The following is a 19,751-nucleotide window of genomic DNA, read 5'->3' on the forward strand; positions in this document are numbered from 1 at the left end:
CGCTAAAATAATCAAAATACCGAATATCGGGAGGTAGCGTAATATGGGGGCTATTCGAAGACCAGGGTCTGCATATGTAATTTTTTGTTATAGGCTGTATTACACATTTTGAACTTCAAATAGGAAATTTGATACAATCCTGGTAAATAAAGTGGCTAAAGTGATTAGAATACCGAATGTCTGGAGGTACAGTTACATGGGGCTACACGAAAACCTGGACCTGCATGCAAATTTCGGTCACAGATTCTAGCACTCATTACGAACTTAAAATATGAAATTTAGAAAAATTCTGGTGAATTAAGTCGTTTAAATCATTATAATACCGAATAAAGGGAGTTACCGTTATATGGGGGCTATACGAGGACGTGGGCCTATATGTGCAGTTTCTGTCATAGGATGTAGTACCCATTAGGAACTTCAAATTGTACGTTTGAAACATTTCCTGTGAAAAGTGTGAAACAAATCATCAAAATACCGAATATTTGGAGGTACGGTTACATGGGAACTATATCGTTAGATCTACATTGACAGCTTCATGTAAGGATGTTTCTTACATAATGGAAACATATGCTGCCAGCAAATTTGGTTTAAAGTTGTGACTAAATCAGCTAAAAAACCTTAAATCTGTCGGTATCGTTATATAGGGGCTTTACCAAAACGTGGACCTATATAGCTGTGGACCTATATACAATTTTATCAAATTGCTTCATTTCGTTCGGAAGCTAGAGGGATTTCTACAGACGGACTGACAGGCGGACGGACATCGCTATATCGCCATAGAATTTTATGCTGACCAAGAGCAGGTAGGATTTGTTGGTCTAAAATGTATATATCGAGGTGTTACAAACCGATTGATAAACTTAATATACCCTCCATATTATGGCGAAGAGTAAACCAGCCCGAGTGAATATATTTTCTTTAAACATACTATAAATACAAAAAATCCTTCAAATATTGTGGAAAACTCTATGAAAATCCAAAGGCGTTTCTTTATGTTCACTAGAGGTGATCTTCTATAGCTTGTATTTTTGTCCCATTATACGGCAGTACAATATTAGACAATGCTTCTAAAATACACATAATGTTATAAGCGACATGTTGAAATTTCGGAATTACTTTTAAATTCATGTAAAAGATGAAGAAATTACAAACGGAATGTTAAATTCAGGACTATTTTACACATCATGACTCTTTCCACTCTTATCTATGAAGAAATTTTTTTAGTGTTTTTTATATTGTTTTTTATTTTAAAATAGTTAGCAGTGCATAAAAGTGTGCTATAAAAATACTTAATACCAAAGTGTGCAAAAATCACATTACATATGACTACAACATGATGTGTGAACTAGTATTTAATAAACCCCTCTAACGCCGCCCTAAATACGCCAAAAAAACAACCGTGCGCATGTATCTATCTAAATCATTGTTCCGAAATTGCCAAAAATTCTGTGACTGTTCTAAAGGATTTGAAACGTTTAAAAGTGAAATTACTTCCTGTTTTTTTTTTTTTTTTTGCTTTCAAAGTAAACTGACTATTCTCACAAATGCAAAATGTTCCTTAAACGTTCTAATAGTATTTTCCTACTGTTTAGCACAATACATGCTCATGGATATATTTCCAACGCTACAGGTTAAAAGTTCAAGAGCATACTCTTTAGATTTTACGTCAACAGAACATCAATTAATGATGACAACGAGCAAACATTTACGTACGAATGGGGGTTATGTTCCGACAACAATAACAACAAATGTCAGTTTGCAAAGATATCCTTGAAAATGTTTGTAAGCGGCTTTAGAACAGATGTTCGGGCGGAGAGTGCGCACAAAAAAAAAAACACAAATATGTTAAAGAAAAAAATGTAAAAAAATATACATTAATGGAACTAACAGAGATATGTTAAAAGAGACTGAGAGAGAGTCTCATTGTTTGCATTCGAAGAGATTTTAATACAACCGCTTCCGAAATATATTTAGTGTGTACGATGAAGGCGGCTGTAAAAAATAAGCGCCAAAATGCCAATACACTGTTTCATTTATAATTGAGATAGGGTTTGTATGTTAACAGCATTATGTCTCCTCACCCTCCCCCAATGCAACAGGAAATAACAGCAAAGAGCACAGCATAACCGAGCTGATGATAAAGGCAAAGAAATCGGCTACAACGACGACGACGACTAACGACATACAGACAACGACGTATGTATGCCACCAGTGGCATTTTTGATGTTTGCCATTGTGTGCTCAGCTGTAGTTGTTCAACGGATGTTCACAGCGACAAGTTCTTATCGAATATAAGCGCTCCTAAAAGTATACTATAAACATTGAAAACAAACTAATTTGTTTATCTGTCCCCCCTTCACAAGAAAAAAAGATCAACATATTCGACATACAATCAAATTTTGTGTAATTATGTGTTATAAAAATTCCGAACAATAAAATTATCGTGGCAGAACCATCAGCAAACACAGCTTCCTTATCTGAGGGGATCTAAAAAGAAAACATGTAAGGACACTAAAAGATGCTTGCTTGCTCCGCAGAAGTGTATGTGTTGTGTAATCAATACTGAATGTCACATAAAAATCTGTATTAAATAAAAAAGAACAAAAAAACAATAACAAGGTTTAAGGATAAAACGACCACAATTCAACATCGACGAGTAGTGCCCTGGGGGTTTAATCTCAAGGTTAAATATAGTACATATGTATAATGTAATAACGGCTACATGCATATATTATAAAGCGTTTAATTCACGTCTCTGGGCATCTTAAACATGGAACTATTATAGTTTTCATTTCTGTTAATATATTTAAAATCTCAATTATGTGAGATAAGAAATGGGCCGGAAAAAACTAATGTTTTTTGTACCTTATCCGTTAAATGATTTCTATTTTCATTTGCAAATTAATTCTTGGAACTTGTTAATGTAATTTATATGCTGGATTTATGAGTTTATTATTAATAGTGATACTATTATTTTCCAGACCTACTTCTTAAATATTTCTCTGTAAAATGTTATTTATTCCCGCCTACAAGTTAATATACCTATATTACCTAAATGTTCACAAAAAATACAAATTCAACAGAACTTGAATAAAATATTATTGTGAAAGAAAAAAAAATAATTTAACTACTTTGTTTAAACTATCTGATACTTTCACTAATTCCAATGAACTAATGAATTCTGAGAAGTTAATAAAATTTTCTTAATCTATTTGATTATAACTGAAGTTAAGAGAATGTGTCTAAAAAGAACGTTACATAATTATTCAGTTGTGCGGTTTTTGTGAGAAATGGTGCACACCAATTGCAAATTGTCTGTAGGCTGAAATAAGATTTCGAAAAATTTTAATATTTCCATAAATTTGCCGATGTTTGGAATTCTATTTTACATGCAAAAGGAGGATTACCAAAAATATATTCCGATAAAGGAATTACATATTCTAACATTACTTTTCCCTAATCCACACTGTGGTACAGGTTATTACCTCCTTGGGCATTTTTTTTTTTTTTTTTGTAAGAGATAACCAGTAAGGAAAAGTCAAAAGGGGGCGGGGCCGACTACATGTTACCCTACACCACCATGCATATTTAGGAGATCTCCCGTAACAAAAGAATTTATTTGAAGTACATCATACCACCTATCATGGCTTTAGAGCAGTTATAATTTAGTTGCAGAGAGAAGTACTACAGGGTGAGATAAAAACACTGCAACAAAGTCAAACCCCATAATATTTTCATTTTTTTTTTAATTTTATTGAATGAAAGCAAATAGTATCAATTTTTGAATAAGTTTAGATTTATTCGAATTGGTCACCAATGAAACCGTCACACGCTGCCCGAATGTTGCTCTGTTTTTTGTCCCATTCCCGGCGAAACGCTTGCTTGAGGTGATCGACACTTTGGTATTTTTAGTGTCAACCTTGCCTTCCAAAATACTCCAGATACAATAGTTCAACGGATTGATATCTGGAGATTTTGGTGGCCATTGTGCGCTGGAAATGAAGCGAGGAAACTCATTTTGTAACCATTTTTGGGTGGCGCAAAGTGCAAGAACAGAAAGTATATAGACTCAAAAGAGCTAAAGAGTTGCTTCGATTGAGCGAAAGGGGTGAACTGCAGAATTTTGTGTTCGTCGATGAGAAACCATAGGCTGTTATGGCGGCCCACACCATCACCATTGCCGGCGCTTTAGTTGCGGTGGCCAAACGAAGGTGCACATTTTTCTTCTTGTGAACAAAATGCAGGTCGCATTTATTATCCGATTGAGATGAAATTTTGCAAACAACATTTGTTTGGCCCAAGGACGAACCCTATTTAAATTGGAGATAATCGGTAAAAATTTAGATATAGCTCCCATATATATCTTCGTCCAATTTGCTTTTTATTGTGCACCAAACGTGTAATATCAGCCCGAATAGTATGGAATTTTGCACATACAACCAAATTAGGCCTGAAAATAAGTATGCCAAATTTTATCGAAATCGGTTCAGATATAGCTATAGCTCCCATATATATTGTTCATCTGATTTGTTATTTTTGTCCTCCGCAGCCGTAATATGCACTCTGTAACAACAATATTTAGGGAAATATATCAAATGCAGCTCAGAAATACCTTTGCTAAATTTCATCGAGATCGGTTCAGATTTGGATATAGCTCCCATATATAACTTCGTCCGATGTACCATTTATTGTGCACCAAACGTCTAATATTTGTCCAAATGGGATGGAATTTGGCACATACGACCGAATTTAGTCTATAAGGTAGTATGCCAAATTTGGTGAAGATCGGTTCAGATATAGTTATAGCTCCCAAATATATATTTCATCCTATTTGTTGTATTTGTTACCTACAGCCGTAATATGCACTCCGTAACAACGATATTCAGGGAAATATATGAAATACAGCTCAGAAATATCTTTACCAAATTTTATCGAGATCGGTTCAGATTTGGATATAGTTCCCATATTTTTATCCGATTTCATATTAATTTCGCACCAAATGGGCAATACAAGTCAGAATTTAAAAGATACAAATGCTTCGGCATATTTAGTCCTTTGAATTTTAAATTATAATTATAATCATAGCGTGTATGATTGAATTCTCCCATAAAAACTTTTAATTATTAAGTGGAGCTCAACTAAATTAGCAAAGTGGTGTAGGGTATCATAAAATCGGCCCCGCCCGACTTTAGGACTTTCTTCACTGGTTTTCTGTTATTTCTATTCTTTACAACTTTTTGTGTACGTAAATTAAAACAACACTGGTTTGAATTTAAAATTTAAATGAGCTTCAAATACTTGGAGTTTTTCATTTTCACTTTTTCCAACGGGAATAATCTCATCAGAGTAAACTCTCTACAATTGCATAACTTTAAAGCTGAATAAAATGTTCACAAATATATTTTGTAAATTCCGCGAAACCATTTGCATCTCTTTTACGTATTCTCACTTTAAAATAAGCCTCTGCAATGAATATTATTCAAAACAAAAAAGTGTTTCATAATTTTCAAATGAAATGGATTTTTTGTAAAAAAAATATAAATAAAAAAAATCATATCATATCATATTTGAATTTTCAATTTCCAATTAATCTATCTAAAGGAACATTATTCTTTTGTACAATTGTCACAAACATTGGCTCCAAATTCTGAGTACTACAGTCATGCAGTAGTGAAATAGATATTTTCATGACAAATTTCCACACAGATACGAAGTATCCAACTTTTTCATATGAAATTGCAAAATTCTCCTGAATATGATTTAATTATAAATGGCCATGTGACAGACACCATAAAAAATATAAAAATATTTTTTGTGGAAAAATATTTATATTTCCAACACAGAAAACTTTTGAATATTTTCATAGACAATGCCACGGAGTGGGACAATTTTACTGGATTTTATGTAGGGGCCCGAGTCGAGAAAAATAATTGTCCTACTGATAAAACATTTTTTTGTTTCTTAGTTTGCCAATACAAATTTTTCCACTAGGAAATAATTGAAATATTTCGTGAAAGGTTTAGCCAGATTTGTGGTCAATGGCAAGAACATAATTTATTTTCATACAGAACAGATTGATACACTTTAGTTTAACTCATTAATTTACTCAGAGACTTACACTGAAATTCGACCGGGAATAATTCTTACTTTGACAATTTCGCCAGAAAATTGTGTATGAAGGAATATTTTCGGATTGGATATGAGCTAAATTAACAGTAAAATGTGGAAACATAATTTTCACTTTTAGTACATTCATTTTGAATGTAGTTTTCATAAAAACTATTGTGCCTAGATATATGGTTATTTTATGATTTATAGCAGGGCTAGGCAGAGAAATTCAAAATTATTTTGTGATTGTATGTGTTTTGAAATGAAAAATATTTAAAATTTTTCTTTATCTCTCTATACACAATGATAAATACTTTGTTGCTTTTTATTTATTTTTATATCTGTTTTCATAGTTTTTAAAGGCCTACATATTTTTAAAGAATGTGTTTTGAAGAGCCTACAAGACGATGATTTTATTTTTGTAAGAGTCTTCGATGGGTGGATTTTTTAAAAAATCGGCTGGCTGGCTGGTGCGCAACATAACTCTCGAAGGGATTATCCGATTTGGTCCAAACTTAGTACATCGTAATATTATTGTCAAACTTACAGCGAGTTCGATATAAAAAAATATTGCTCTAGGTAATATCGTTCTACTCCTTCTGGTACCTCCCACACATAAGGTAAACATTTTCCAAAAAATAGTTTACTGCACAGAAAAAGAAAGGATAATTCGATTTTCCTTCAACTAAATCCTAATATTTGCATCAGTGCTAGGTCAAATGGGAAAATGAACAATATCGGTTCAACTCCATTTAGTACTTCCCCCGCAAAGGGTCCAAATTTTGAACAATGTTAACTCTTAACCAGTAAGGAAAGCTCAAAAGTCGGGCGGTGCCGACTATATGATACCCTACACCACTATGCATATTTAGTAGAGCTCTCGTAAAAAGGTTTATACAGGGCATTTCAGAGCTCTATGAGATATTTGGTACAAAATCAAAATCTATCTAATTCTATCGTGCATTTTACGAACTATAGCTATCTCTGAACCGGGTTTCTCCAAATTTTACGTATTAGCTTCTAGACTGGTGATTTGGGCTGATATTGACCATTTAGTGCACATTTAACCCGAAATCGGATGAAGATATATATGAGAGCTTTATCCAAATCTGAACCGATTTCGATAAAATTTAAAACAGCTATTCCTGTGCTCCATCTAATACCTGGTACCAAATATCACGGTTGTAGAGTGAATATTACGAATGTATGGGACTAAAACTCTAAATCGGATGAACCATATATATGGTTGCTATATCTATATCTGAACCGATTTTCACTAAATTTTATATACTTGCTTCTAGGCTGAATTTGGTCCGATGTACTAAAATTCAGTCCATTTGGATTTATATTGGCCATTTGGTGCACAATTAACCCGAAATCGGATGAAGATATATATGGGAGCTATATCCAAATCTGAACCGATTTCGATGAAATTACAAACAGCTATTTCTGGGCTGTATCTTATATCTGGTACCAAATATCATTCTTGTGGAGTGCATATTACGAATGTGAGAGGCTTAAACACCAAATCGGATGAAAGATGTATATGGGAGCTATAGCTATATCTGAACCGATTTTCTCCAAATTTGTTGTATTTGCTTTAAGGCTAATCTCGGTCACATGTGCCAAAATTCGGGCCATTTGGGCTGATATTGGCCATTTGGTGGTCAATTAACCCGAAATCGGATGAAGATATATATGGGAGCTATATCCAAATCTGAACCGATTTCGATAAAATTTAAAACAGCTATTTCTGTGCTCCATCTAATACCTGGTACCAAATATCACGGTTGTGGAGTGCATAGTAGGAATGTGAGGGACTTAAAGATCAAATAGGATGAAAGATATATATGGGAGCTATAGCTATATCTGAACCGATTTTCTCCAAATTTGATATACTTGCTTCTAGGCCGAACTCGGTTGGGTGTGCCAAAATTCAGGTAATTTGGACTGATAGTGGACATTTGGTGCACATTTAACCGGAAATCGGATGAAGATATATATGGGAGCTGTATCTAAATTTGATCCGATTCTCACCAATTTCAATAGGGTTCGTCCTTGGGCCAAAAAAATATTGTTTGGAAAATTTCATCTCAATCGGATAATAAATGCGACCTGCATTTTGTTCACAAGAATACATGGACAGACGGACGGACGGACGGACGGACGGACGGACGGACGGACGGACGGACGGACGGACGGACGGACGGACAGACGGACGGACATGCATAAATCGACTCAGAAAGTGATTCTATGAAGGTTCTCAAAAGTAACTATGGGTCTATCTCGTTTCCTTCTCCATGTTACAAACAAACGCACAAAGACATAATACCCTTACCACTATGTGGTGTAGGGTATAAAAAATGAGATGTAAGAGTTCTATCAAATATCTTCAAATAGCACACATCGCAATACTTTTATTAACCCAAAGTCTGGTGTGAAAACGGAATATATCGGTCCACTCCTTTTTGTATCTCCCCCACAAAAGGTCAAAATTTTGAATATCCATGAAGCTCACAAAAGGCGAAATTAACATCAGATTCCATTTATACTTGATAGATCTCAATACTTCTATCAACAAAATATCAGTTATAAAGATTGTCTATTCCTTCTGGTACTTCTCCCACATAATTTGGGATAACCAAAACGATTATAAAATCCGAAATAAGTATCCGGTTTTCTTCATATCTATCTCACACGTCCCATTATTTTTTCTAACACAAGATCTGCTCTGTAGATGGGATATATTGGTCCTCTCCTTCTGGTACCTCTTTCACAAAGAGTTAAAATTTCGAATATCCATGAAGCTCATAAAACGCGAAATTAGCATCCAATTCCCTTTAGACTTGACAAATCTCAATATTTCTATTAACACAAGATCTGTTATAGACATCGAAACAAAAACCAACATTTTTGTCTGCATTATATGAATTATGAACATGGAATACTTCGGTCGAATATATCTGGTCCACCAAGCACATTTTGACATTTTCTAAAAATTATCACTTATCTTATATGAAGTAAAGGAAGTAACCAAGTATTATATTTAATTAAGTCCGAAACGGAATGGGAAATATTGGCCCATTTTTTTTAGGGTCAACAATTTAAATAATCATAAAAAAGTTAAAATAGTAAACTGCCGAATTTTGTTTTCTTCGATGAGAAAACATTCGTTGTCCAGCAGTTTGTAAAAAAACAAAATGATCGTGTTTTCTTGCCAAAGAGGTCAGCTGAAAATGTGCACCTTCGGTTGGCCACCAGAACTCAAGCGCCGGCCATGGTGACAGTGTGAGCCGCCATTACAGCCGATGGTCGCTCTCCACTCGTATTAATCGACCGTGGCATCAGAATAAATGTATTATGTAATATTCTGGAGGGTGTATTAAATCCCACAATGTGGTCAGGGTATTATGTCTTTGTGTATTTGTTTGTTCCTTTTGATGACCTGCATAGAATCACATTCTGAATCGATTTTTGCATGTCCGTCCGTCCGTCTGTCCATATATTTTTGTAAACAAAATACAGTTCGCATTTATTGCCCTATCCAGTTGAAATTTTGCACAAATCATTTGTTTGGCCCAAGGACGAACCCTATTCAAATTGGAGATAATCGGTAAAAATTTAGGTATACCTCCCTTCATCCGATTTGCCTTTTATTGTGCACCAAACGTGTAATATCAGTCCGAATAGTATGGAATTTTGCACGCACGATCAGATTGGACTTGAAAATAAGTATGCCAAATTTGATCGGTTCAGATATAGCTATAGCTCCCATATATATTGTTTATCTGATTTGTTATTTTTGTCCTCCGCAGCCGTAATATGCACTCTGTAACAACAATATTTGGGGAAATATATCAAATACAGCTCAGAAATACATTTGCTAAATTTTATTGAGATCGGTTCAGATTTGGATATAGCTCCCATATATATTTTTATGCTTCGTCATATTTAGTCCTTTGAACATTAAATTATAATTATAATCATAGCGTGATTGAATTCTCCCATAAAAACTTTTAATTGTTATGCGCAGCTCTACTAAATTAGCAAAGTGGTGTAGGATATCATAAAGTCGGCCCCGCCCAACAATAAGACTTTCTTTACTAGTTTTTAATATAATGGTTTCCATATTATTACAGCATTTTGTCTATGTTTTAGAGCAGCATATATATCTTTCCATATTCCAGAAAGGTGTTTTCATAGCCTTTGTTTACATTTTTCACACTTGTTTGTTTTCCTATGTTATTTTCCACTTGTTTTAAACACTTAAATTTCAAAATTATTGACATGAACAAAAAATATGTTTAGTGGTGGCCATTAGGGACATTATTTCTTCTATTTTTAACATTGACACATTGTAGTCCATCATTTTAGTTTCTTAATGGAATGTAGTACTCAATCAATTTTCAAAAAGACGACAAAGAAGAACAAGAAATGACACACAAGTGTCTATGTATTAGCAATAATTGGTGAAGAAGTTCTTCACTTTAAGTTATCGATTAGAATATCCACCAAATTGAGCAAATTATGGTGTAGAAAACAAAAAGTTTTCTTTATAGCATTTCTTGCAGGGGGAAGATTAAGAGAAGAAGAAAATAAACTGTTCCTTCCATTCGGACAGTATACTTTCTAGGTACTAAAATAATTATTTCCAGGTGTGAATAACACAGCAGAAAGTTCCGAATGACCTTAACTAAGAGAAAAAACTTGTTTATAAGATTAGTTAAATCCTTAGCTGCGAATAGATTGAAAGTGACGATGGAAACCTTGAAGTTTGTCTTGAGGCATTTTCGGACAATGGGTGAATTTGTCATATCACAATAAAGAACTTAAATGTATTATGTATTATTTTAATATGAGTAAAATTAAAATCGGATAGAAGTAAACTATATCCGAATTTAAATTGGTTTGCACCAAATTTGGCAAAGATTTTACTGTAGGTGACATCACGTAAAATCGACTGAAACATATATGCAGGGTGAGATAAAAAAAACTGCAACTCTTTGTCTTTGTTGTTTTTTAATAATATTTATTTTTTATAATATATATTTATTATTATTATAATAAATAAATATTTATTTTTAATAATATTTATTTATAATTATTATAATAACTAAATATTATTAAAAAAAAAGACCTCGAGCTCAATTTTTAGTTAACTTACAGTTAAAATAATTTTTAATGTCAGAAATAGTATCAAATTTTAGAATAAGTTTAGATTTGTTCAAACTGGTCACGTTTGGCACGAATAATGGCCTTCAAAAGGCCAATGAAACCGTCACACGCTGCCCGAATGTTGCTCTGCGGTATTCTGGCACATTCCCGGCGAAGCGCTTGCTTGAGGTGATCGACACCTTGGTATTTTTAGTGCCAACCTTGCTTTCAAAATACTCCAAACACAAAAGTCCAACGGATTGGTGCCCAGAGATTTTGGTGGTAGTTGTGCGCTGGAAATGAAGCGAGGAACCTCATTTTGTAACCATTATTGGGAGGAGCTTGCTGAATGTCCAAGGTCTGCGGTAAAAATGTTTGCGTGCCCAAGGCTTTAATACACCCTCGAGAATATTTTCGCCATAATATTCGGCATTTCTTATGAAGACACGGTCGATGATACGAGCGGAGAGCGACCATCGGCTGTTATGGTGACCCACATCATCACCATGGTCGGCGTTTGAGTTCTGATGGCCAACCGAAGGTGCACATTTTCAGCTGACCTCTTTGACAAGAAAACATCATTTTGTTTGTTTACAAACTGCTAGACAACGAATGTTTTCTCATCGGAGAAAACCAAATTCAGCAGTTAACCCCTTTCGGCCAAGCGAAGCAACTCTTTAGCTCTTTTGAGTCTATTTTCTATCTGTTACGGTGAAAGTTCTTGCACTTTTTGGAATTTCAATGATTTTACCCCCAGCTCATTTTTCAATATTTGCCGAATAGAATATTGAGATATGTTCAGGTCACGAGCCATTTTTCAGCCGCTGCGACGCGGGTTTCGACCAAGTCGCTTCTTTACTTTTCGAACCATTTCTGCTGATGTTGCTGTTTTCTTCCGTCCACTTTCTTGACGTCGGACTACGTTACCAGTATCACGGTAACGAGCTATGGTACGAGACACAAAAGATTTATTAACATTTAAATGCTGGAGTGCTCTAACGATAGCCACCTGTGGTTTTCCCGCCAAATATAAAGAAATCGCACTATCACGCTTGAGTTCCATTACGAATAACTTTTTTCTGGAAAATTCTCACCAAAATGCTTTTGTTCGCTTGTAAACAATATAATGAGCTGTCACTGGAATAATTTTAACAGCTGTGGGAGTGGCTTAGAAATTACAGCAGTTTAAAGTTGGTTTGCGGTTTTTCATCTCACCCTGTATATCTCATAACATGCGAAACAAGTCATGGTTTTATTCAAACTGGGCATACCTTAATATTTCTCTCAACCAGACATCTAATGAGAACATTTGAAACAATTACGGTGAATAATGTCTATAAAATCTTAGAATACGTCATAGACTGTAATACCGATTCCGAACTTTAAATGCGAAAATTGAAACATTAAAATACCAAATATAGGGAGTTACGAAGACGTAGACCTGCATTCGCAATTTTTCCCCATTGGTTGTAGCACGCATTAGGATCTAGCAATACAAAATTTGAAACAATTCTGGACAACAATATAGCTAAAATCATCAAAATGGCGAATAAAGGAAGGTACCGTTATATGTGGGCGACATGACCGATATTCGAACATAACCTGCCTAGTGACACCTGGGTCTGACATGAGTATTTCGAGCAGTTACAAACGGAATGACGAAGTTATTAAACCCTCCATATTATGGTGCAGGATATAATAAAATGGAACCTGCGTCGAACCCCATAAAATTGTTTTACTTCGACAAATTTGCAAACGAATGGAAAAACAATTTGTTACAAAAACTAAATGTTTTTTTTTTACATCTTAAAACGGATGAAGCGGATTTCTATAGTGAGATTGTTTAATTTTACTAACATTCGCAAGTTAAAATTGTACCAAAAAAAAAAAAAAACATTTATTTCAAGTGAGGCGAAATAATTTATTCACTGTGGCAAACAAGTTTGGTAATATTTTTATAACTTCTACAAGATACCAGGTCGGCCATAGTCACCAAACATTTCTATTTTTTTTATTTGTCTTCTTAGATGTTCTGTCAACATAGATTATCTGTAACTTCTGTTATAAGACTATAAACTTCAATATAATCTTACTTCATATATTTATTTTCTTTTTTTCTTTTACATTCAGTCAAGTGGCAATGAAGATCCCAATGAAGTTCATTTGGACTCGGAAATGGAAAAAGTTTTCGCTGGTCCATCTGCCCTTAAAGAAAAATTTGATGTAACCACATTTCAGGATTCCGTTCATCCAATACCCGGTAGCTTTAAAAATATTAATAGTGGTAAGTGATCTTCATAATCTATATCTATAAAAGAGGAAAATGTTTGTATGTTTGTTTGTTTGTTTGTTTTTTTGTTTGTTTGTTTGTTTGTAATTTATGGACTCGAAAACCGCTGAATAGATTTTCCTGAAAATTTCCATATATACTGCAACATCGCCTGAAAGTAACATAGGCTATATACATTTTCGAATTTCCACTTGGAACTGGAGATATAGCATCAGAATCGGAGGTACCTCCCAAAAATTTAGATTTTATATGCACATATCTACTGATTGGTTGAAGATACAGTCTCCAAATTTGGAATACGTAACGGAATTTGGAACAAAAATAAGTTTGCCAAATTTTATTGTAATCGGTTCAGATTTGGATATAGCTCCCATATATATTTTCGACCGATTTCGTTCATTTGATTCCTCAAACACAATATGAATGTTCGATTCCAATCAAATTTGGAATGTGTGACGGGATTTAATCCGAAAATAAATTTGTCAAATTATATTGAAATCGGTTCAGATTTGGATATAGCTCCCAGATATATTTTCGGCCGATTTCAAGCATTTGATGCACCAAACAAGCTATATATCCCCAATTTCAATGAAATTTGAAACGTGTGATAGATTTTATCTAAAAAATTGATTTCCCAAATTATATTGAAATCGGTTCAGATTTGGATATAGCTCCCATATATATTTTCGACCGATTTCATGTATTTGATGCACCAAACACGCTATGTATCTCTAATTTCAATGAAATTTGGAATGTGTAGCGGAAATTAAAACAAATATACATTTGTCAAATTATATTAAAATCGGTTCAGATTTGGATATAGCTCTCATATATATTTTCGGCCGATTTCATGTATTTTATGCACCAAACACGATATGTATGTTCGATTCCAAAGAGATTTGGAATATATAACGGGATTTTGATTAGAAAATAAATTAGTCAAATTATATTAAAATCGGTTCAGATTTGGATATAGCTCCCATATATATTTTCCCCGATTTCACATATTTGATGCACAAAACACGATACGTATTTCCGATTCCAATGAAATTCGGCATGAGTGGCTAAATTTGGTACAAAAATAAATTTGACAAATTATATTCAAATACGCTCAGATTTGATTATAGCTCCCATATATATATACTCAGCCGATTTCACATATTTGATGCACCCAAAGCGAGAGAGACAAAATCTGGCACCAGAAAAAAATGCCAAATTATATTGATCAGTTGCGGTTTGATCCATATATATTTCGGCCGATTTCATACATGTTATGCACCAAACATGATATAAATGACCGAACCAATGAAATTCAGAATGTGTGGCGGAGTTTGGTTACAATAATAAATGTGACAAATTAATTGGAAATTAGTTAAGATTTGGATATAGCTTCCATATATATATTATCGGCCGATTTCACATATTTGACGCACCAATTTCAATGAAATATGAAAGGTGTGGCGGAGTTTGGTGTAAAAGTAATTTTTTTAAAATTATATTTAAATCGGATCAGATTGGGATATGATTTTAATAAGAACCATTGACCCACAACGCCTTAGGCTAACACTAAAAAACAACACAACAATTGATTTGAAATACGCTTATTACGGCGAGGTATGTTGCTATTTCGAATTCACTAATTGCAATAGAAATGCCACTCAAATTCAAAAGATTGCAGTCTACTGCACGCTTGGTATTTGCTATGAAATAAATAAATCCGAAGGACAAACCCTTCGTGTATGTATGTCATTTACTGCTTTTCTAATGGTTTTGGTTATTTAAGCATTAAAATGGTGCAATGTTTTTTTTTTGTTAATTTTTAATTTGTTTTTTTTTTTTAACCAACATATATTCGTAAATAAAATTGTGAATGCATATAAAATCAAAAGGGGTAGCGAAGCGCACCGGGTTCAGCTAGTTGGTATTTATAAATATTTACATCCATACAAAGTGATATCTTAAGGTATACAACACAGGATCTGGAGAAGAAATTACCCATTACTTAACAATCTACTGGCAATACAAACAAAACTTTCTTTAATTATTTTCACTTGAAATATCTAAATTTTTATACCCTACAACACTATGTGTTGGGGGTATTATAAGTTTGATTGGGCCAAAAATTATGTAACACCTCGAAATATTGATTTCCCACATAGGAAAGTATATATGGATCTTCCTAGCTCGCCGAGTTGAGTCGATCTAGCTATGTATGTCCGTCCGTCCGTCTGTCCGTCTGTCCGTCTGTCCATGTTAATTTGTAATCACTCTACAGGTCGCAATTATGGCCCGATCTCCACGAAATTTAGAATGGAGGTGGGGCTAGGGTCAGAATAGAACCCTATTTCTTTTGGAGATGATCGCATAATATTTAGGGGTCGAAATGGACCAAATACTTAAAAAATGTCGGATTTTGCAGTAGCTTTACAGGTCGCAGTTATAGACCAATTGACGCGGAACTTCGCATGTGGCTAGAGTTTAGGGCGGGGAAGAAGCCTACCAATTTGGGTGGTCATCGGATAATATTTAGCGGGTAAAATAGACCATATCTTTTGTGTTGAAAAAATTCAAAATTTTTCATTAAACCGCGAATATTTTAAATCCCGGCGAAATCACAAAGCCATGACAAGGTTACTTCTGATCTTTACATTGATGTTAACATCCATCAAATCTGATATATAGCAAAATATGTGCGATATATATGTCTATCAAAGAAGATATGCTTGAAAGATCTCTTATATGTCGAGAACGGTTGAACTGATTTCGACAGTTCTCATTAATTCAGAATGGCCTCTTGGCAGGAAAGATAAAACGTCTAAAAAATCGCATAAAAATATCTCTCTAAAGAGGAAAACATTGATTTTGTAAAATTTTCTCATATTTTTTCAATTTTGTCATATTTTTGGCATATTTTCATTTTGAATTAAACATTTGGTAATATTTCTACAGCTAACAAAACTAAGTAGTTAGGATATCAGGATATCATATACAGATCGCATTTATGGCCCGATTCTTACGAAATTTTGCATGGGGATAAGATGAGGGTCAGAAAAGAAGCCTACTCTTTTTGGAGATGATCGCCATATATTTAGGGGTTGAAATGGACCAAAAACTGCAAAATTGTCAGCAGGTCGTAATTATCGCCCGGTCCTCACGCATATTTGAGTGGGGGTTACCGGACATTGCAAAAGCCAAGCAGTTTTGGATGGCCATCCAAAAATATTCAATGTGTGAAGGAGTTTGCCAACTTTTGTAGACAAAATACGAAAATGTCCATTCCAGTGACTTTTTGGGGAATTCACAAATATAGGAAAGACGCACTTCTGACTATGTCGTTAACGCTGATTTCGTTGAAGAATATAGTCATATGTCTGTATCCCATATAGATGCGTTTCAGTCAAAAACCAATAATAAAAGTTAATCTTTTGCCACTTTTGAGAGATTATAGGTGTTTGGGAAATATTGGTTCCAGATCTAGGAAGACCATTTACGTGCAACATCTTCCAATAAATTGGAAATGAGCAAATTAGTTAAAGATGCTATTATTCGAAAATTAGAGAACGCAACCTGATGGTTTTCTTTTATTATTTTTCACAATATCTTGTGGAATTCTTTCGAGTATCTCGTCTATATAAACTGTATCGTTTATTATAGTGTTGTAGGGTATTCAACGGTCGGCCCCGCTCGACTGTAGCCTTTGCTTACTTGTTGAATTTAGTTTTCTTCAAAACTGGAAAGAATGTTTATTCTGAGATTTTTAATGAAATATTGTGTAGAAGATTTCTTGTTTTGACACTTTTGGTCTAAAACGGAATTTTATGTTACTTTTATGTATCAAAATGAAAAATTTTCGTTAAAAACTAGGAACTATTTTCGCGTTTTTGGTAAATTTGAAACCAATATTTTCTTAACTTAGAATATAAATGTATTTTTTATGTGATTTATACAGAAAGGTTGTAGAAAAATATTTTTGTCTCTGACGTAAACATTCCGAAATGATGATTTGTGAGATAATTTATTCAGAGACCTAGAGCAGATTTTATGCCTCAAAACAAACAGAGTTCTTAACCATATTTTGAACAAAAGTGCCAAAAAGACCCATCTGGCAACTCGGCGGACGGTTAAAATGCTAGTATTTTCTATCTGTATTATTGCCGAAGACATTGTATACTGAATGAATTTCAAGAAAAAATGTGGGGATGAGGTTCCTTTCCCTTTTATTTAGTTAAGTGTGAAAAGCAATTTGTATTTGTAGCTCTACTTTCAACTGGTTTCACGAATTCAGCCCACAAGAAAGTACTTTAAATTTGGTGAAAATTGGTTCAGACATGACCACCTCGCGTTTCATCCGATTTGGTGTCTTAGACCCCCACCGCTATAATATGAAGTCAATTGCAACGTTATTCGGGGAAAGATATCAAATATAGCTCAGAAAGATGTTTTCCAAATTTTATCGAGATCGCTTCAGATTTGGATATAGCTCCCATATATATCTTTACCGATTTCAAGTTTAATCTGCACCAAATGGTTTATATCTGCCTAAATTAAATAGGTTTTGGCTCGTGCGGCTAGTACGTCTCGTAAGCAAAATCGGTTAAGATATAACTATAAGTCCCATATACAGGGTGAGATAAAAAAACTGCAACAAAGTCAAACGCCATAATTTTTACATTTTTTAAATGTTATTGAATGAAAGCAAAAAATGTCGGAAGTAGCATCAAATTTAAGAATAAGTTTAGATTTGTTCGAATTGGTCACCTTTGGCATGAATTATGGCATTCAAACGGCCAATAAACCCGTCACCGGCTGCCCGAATGCTGTTCTGCGGTATTTTGGCCCATTCCCGGCGAAGCGGTTGCTTGAGGTGATCGACATTTTTATATTTTTTAGTGCCAACCATGCTTTCCAAAATACTCTAGATACAAAAGTCCAACGGATTGGTATCCGGAGATTTTGGTGGCCATTGTGCGCTGGAAATGAAGCGAGGAACCTCATTTTGTAACCATTCTTGGGTGGCGCGTGCTGAGTGCGATGTTGGAATGTCCAAGGTCAGTGACCAAAATGTTTGCGTGCCCAAGGTTTTAATACACCCTCCAGAATATTTTCGAGATAATATTCGGCATTAATTCTCATGCCACGGTCGATTAATACGGCGAGCGGAGAGCGACCATTTGCTGTTATGGCGGCCCACACCATCACCATGGCCGGCGCTTGAGTTCTGGTGGCCAACCGAAGGTGCACATTTTCAGCTGACCTCTTTGGCAAGTAAGCATGATCAATTTGTTTGTTTACAAACTGCTGGACAACGAATGTTTTCTCATCGGAGAAAACCAAATTCGGCAGTTCACCACTTTCGGCCAAGCGAAGCAACTCTTTAGCTCTTTTGAGTTTATTTTCTTTCTGTTGCGGTGTAAGTCCTTTCACTTTTTGGAATTTTAATGGCTTTTTAATATTTGCCGAATGGAATATTGCAATATGTTCAGCTCACGAGCCATTTTACGGTCACTGCGACGCGGGTTTCGATCAAGTCGCTTCTTTACTTTTCGAACCATTTCTGCTGATTGTGCTGTTTTCTTCCGTCCACTTCCTTAACGTCGGGCTACGCTACCAGTATCACGGTAATGAGCGATGGTACGAGGCACAAAATATTTATTCACATTTAAATGCTGGAGTGCTCTAACGATAGCCACTTGTGCTTTTCCAGCCAAATATAAAGAAATCACGCTTGGATTCCATCACGAATAACTTTGTTTCTGGAAAATTCTCACTGTAAATGCTGTAAACAATATAATGAGCTGTCACTGGAATAATATTAACAGCTGTCGGACGAGTGGCTTAGAAATGACAGCAGTCTGAAGTTGGTTGCAGTTTTTTCATCTCACCCTATTTATGTTTCATCCGATTTTGTATTTTGGCCCCTCACACCCGTAAATGCATTCCAAAACAACCTGGTGCTATCAGATACAGCATACAAATACCTTTACCAAATTTTATCGAGATGGGTTGAGATTTGGATATAGCTTCCATATATATCATCATCCGATTTCACGGTTATTGTTCATCATATATGTAATATCAGCCCAAATTAACCTAGTCAATTTTTTCAAATTCAATCGATTTTTTTCCATTTGGAGGAACTCGGTTCCTATGTAGTTTTTAGTAAAAACCATCTCGAAGTGATATCATCTAGTCATTCTAC

At 34.6% G+C, this 19,751-nt stretch overlaps 1 protein-coding gene across 6 annotated transcripts in view; it reads left to right on the top strand.

The window, feature by feature from the left end:
- The window catches only part of LOC131800479 (anion exchange protein 3-like), a 139,067-nt gene that overhangs the window by 87,994 nt on the left and 31,322 nt on the right, over positions 1 to 19,751 (top strand). For 5 of the 6 annotated variants that reach the window (XM_059129741.1, XM_059129743.1, XM_059129742.1 and 2 more), the window contains one exon: positions 13,393 to 13,546. In XM_059129741.1, the coding sequence (XP_058985724.1) occupies positions 13,393 to 13,546 (154 nt within the window). Of the gene's footprint in view, positions 1 to 2,374; positions 2,503 to 13,392; positions 13,547 to 19,751 lie in introns of those variants that run through there. The other variant, XM_059129744.1, reaches the window with a different exon arrangement.

Source organism: Musca domestica, unplaced genomic scaffold (genome assembly GCF_030504385.1).
Source record: "Musca domestica strain aabys unplaced genomic scaffold, Musca_domestica.polishedcontigs.V.1.1 66, whole genome shotgun sequence".
Lineage (NCBI taxonomy): Eukaryota > Metazoa > Arthropoda > Insecta > Diptera > Muscidae > Musca > Musca domestica.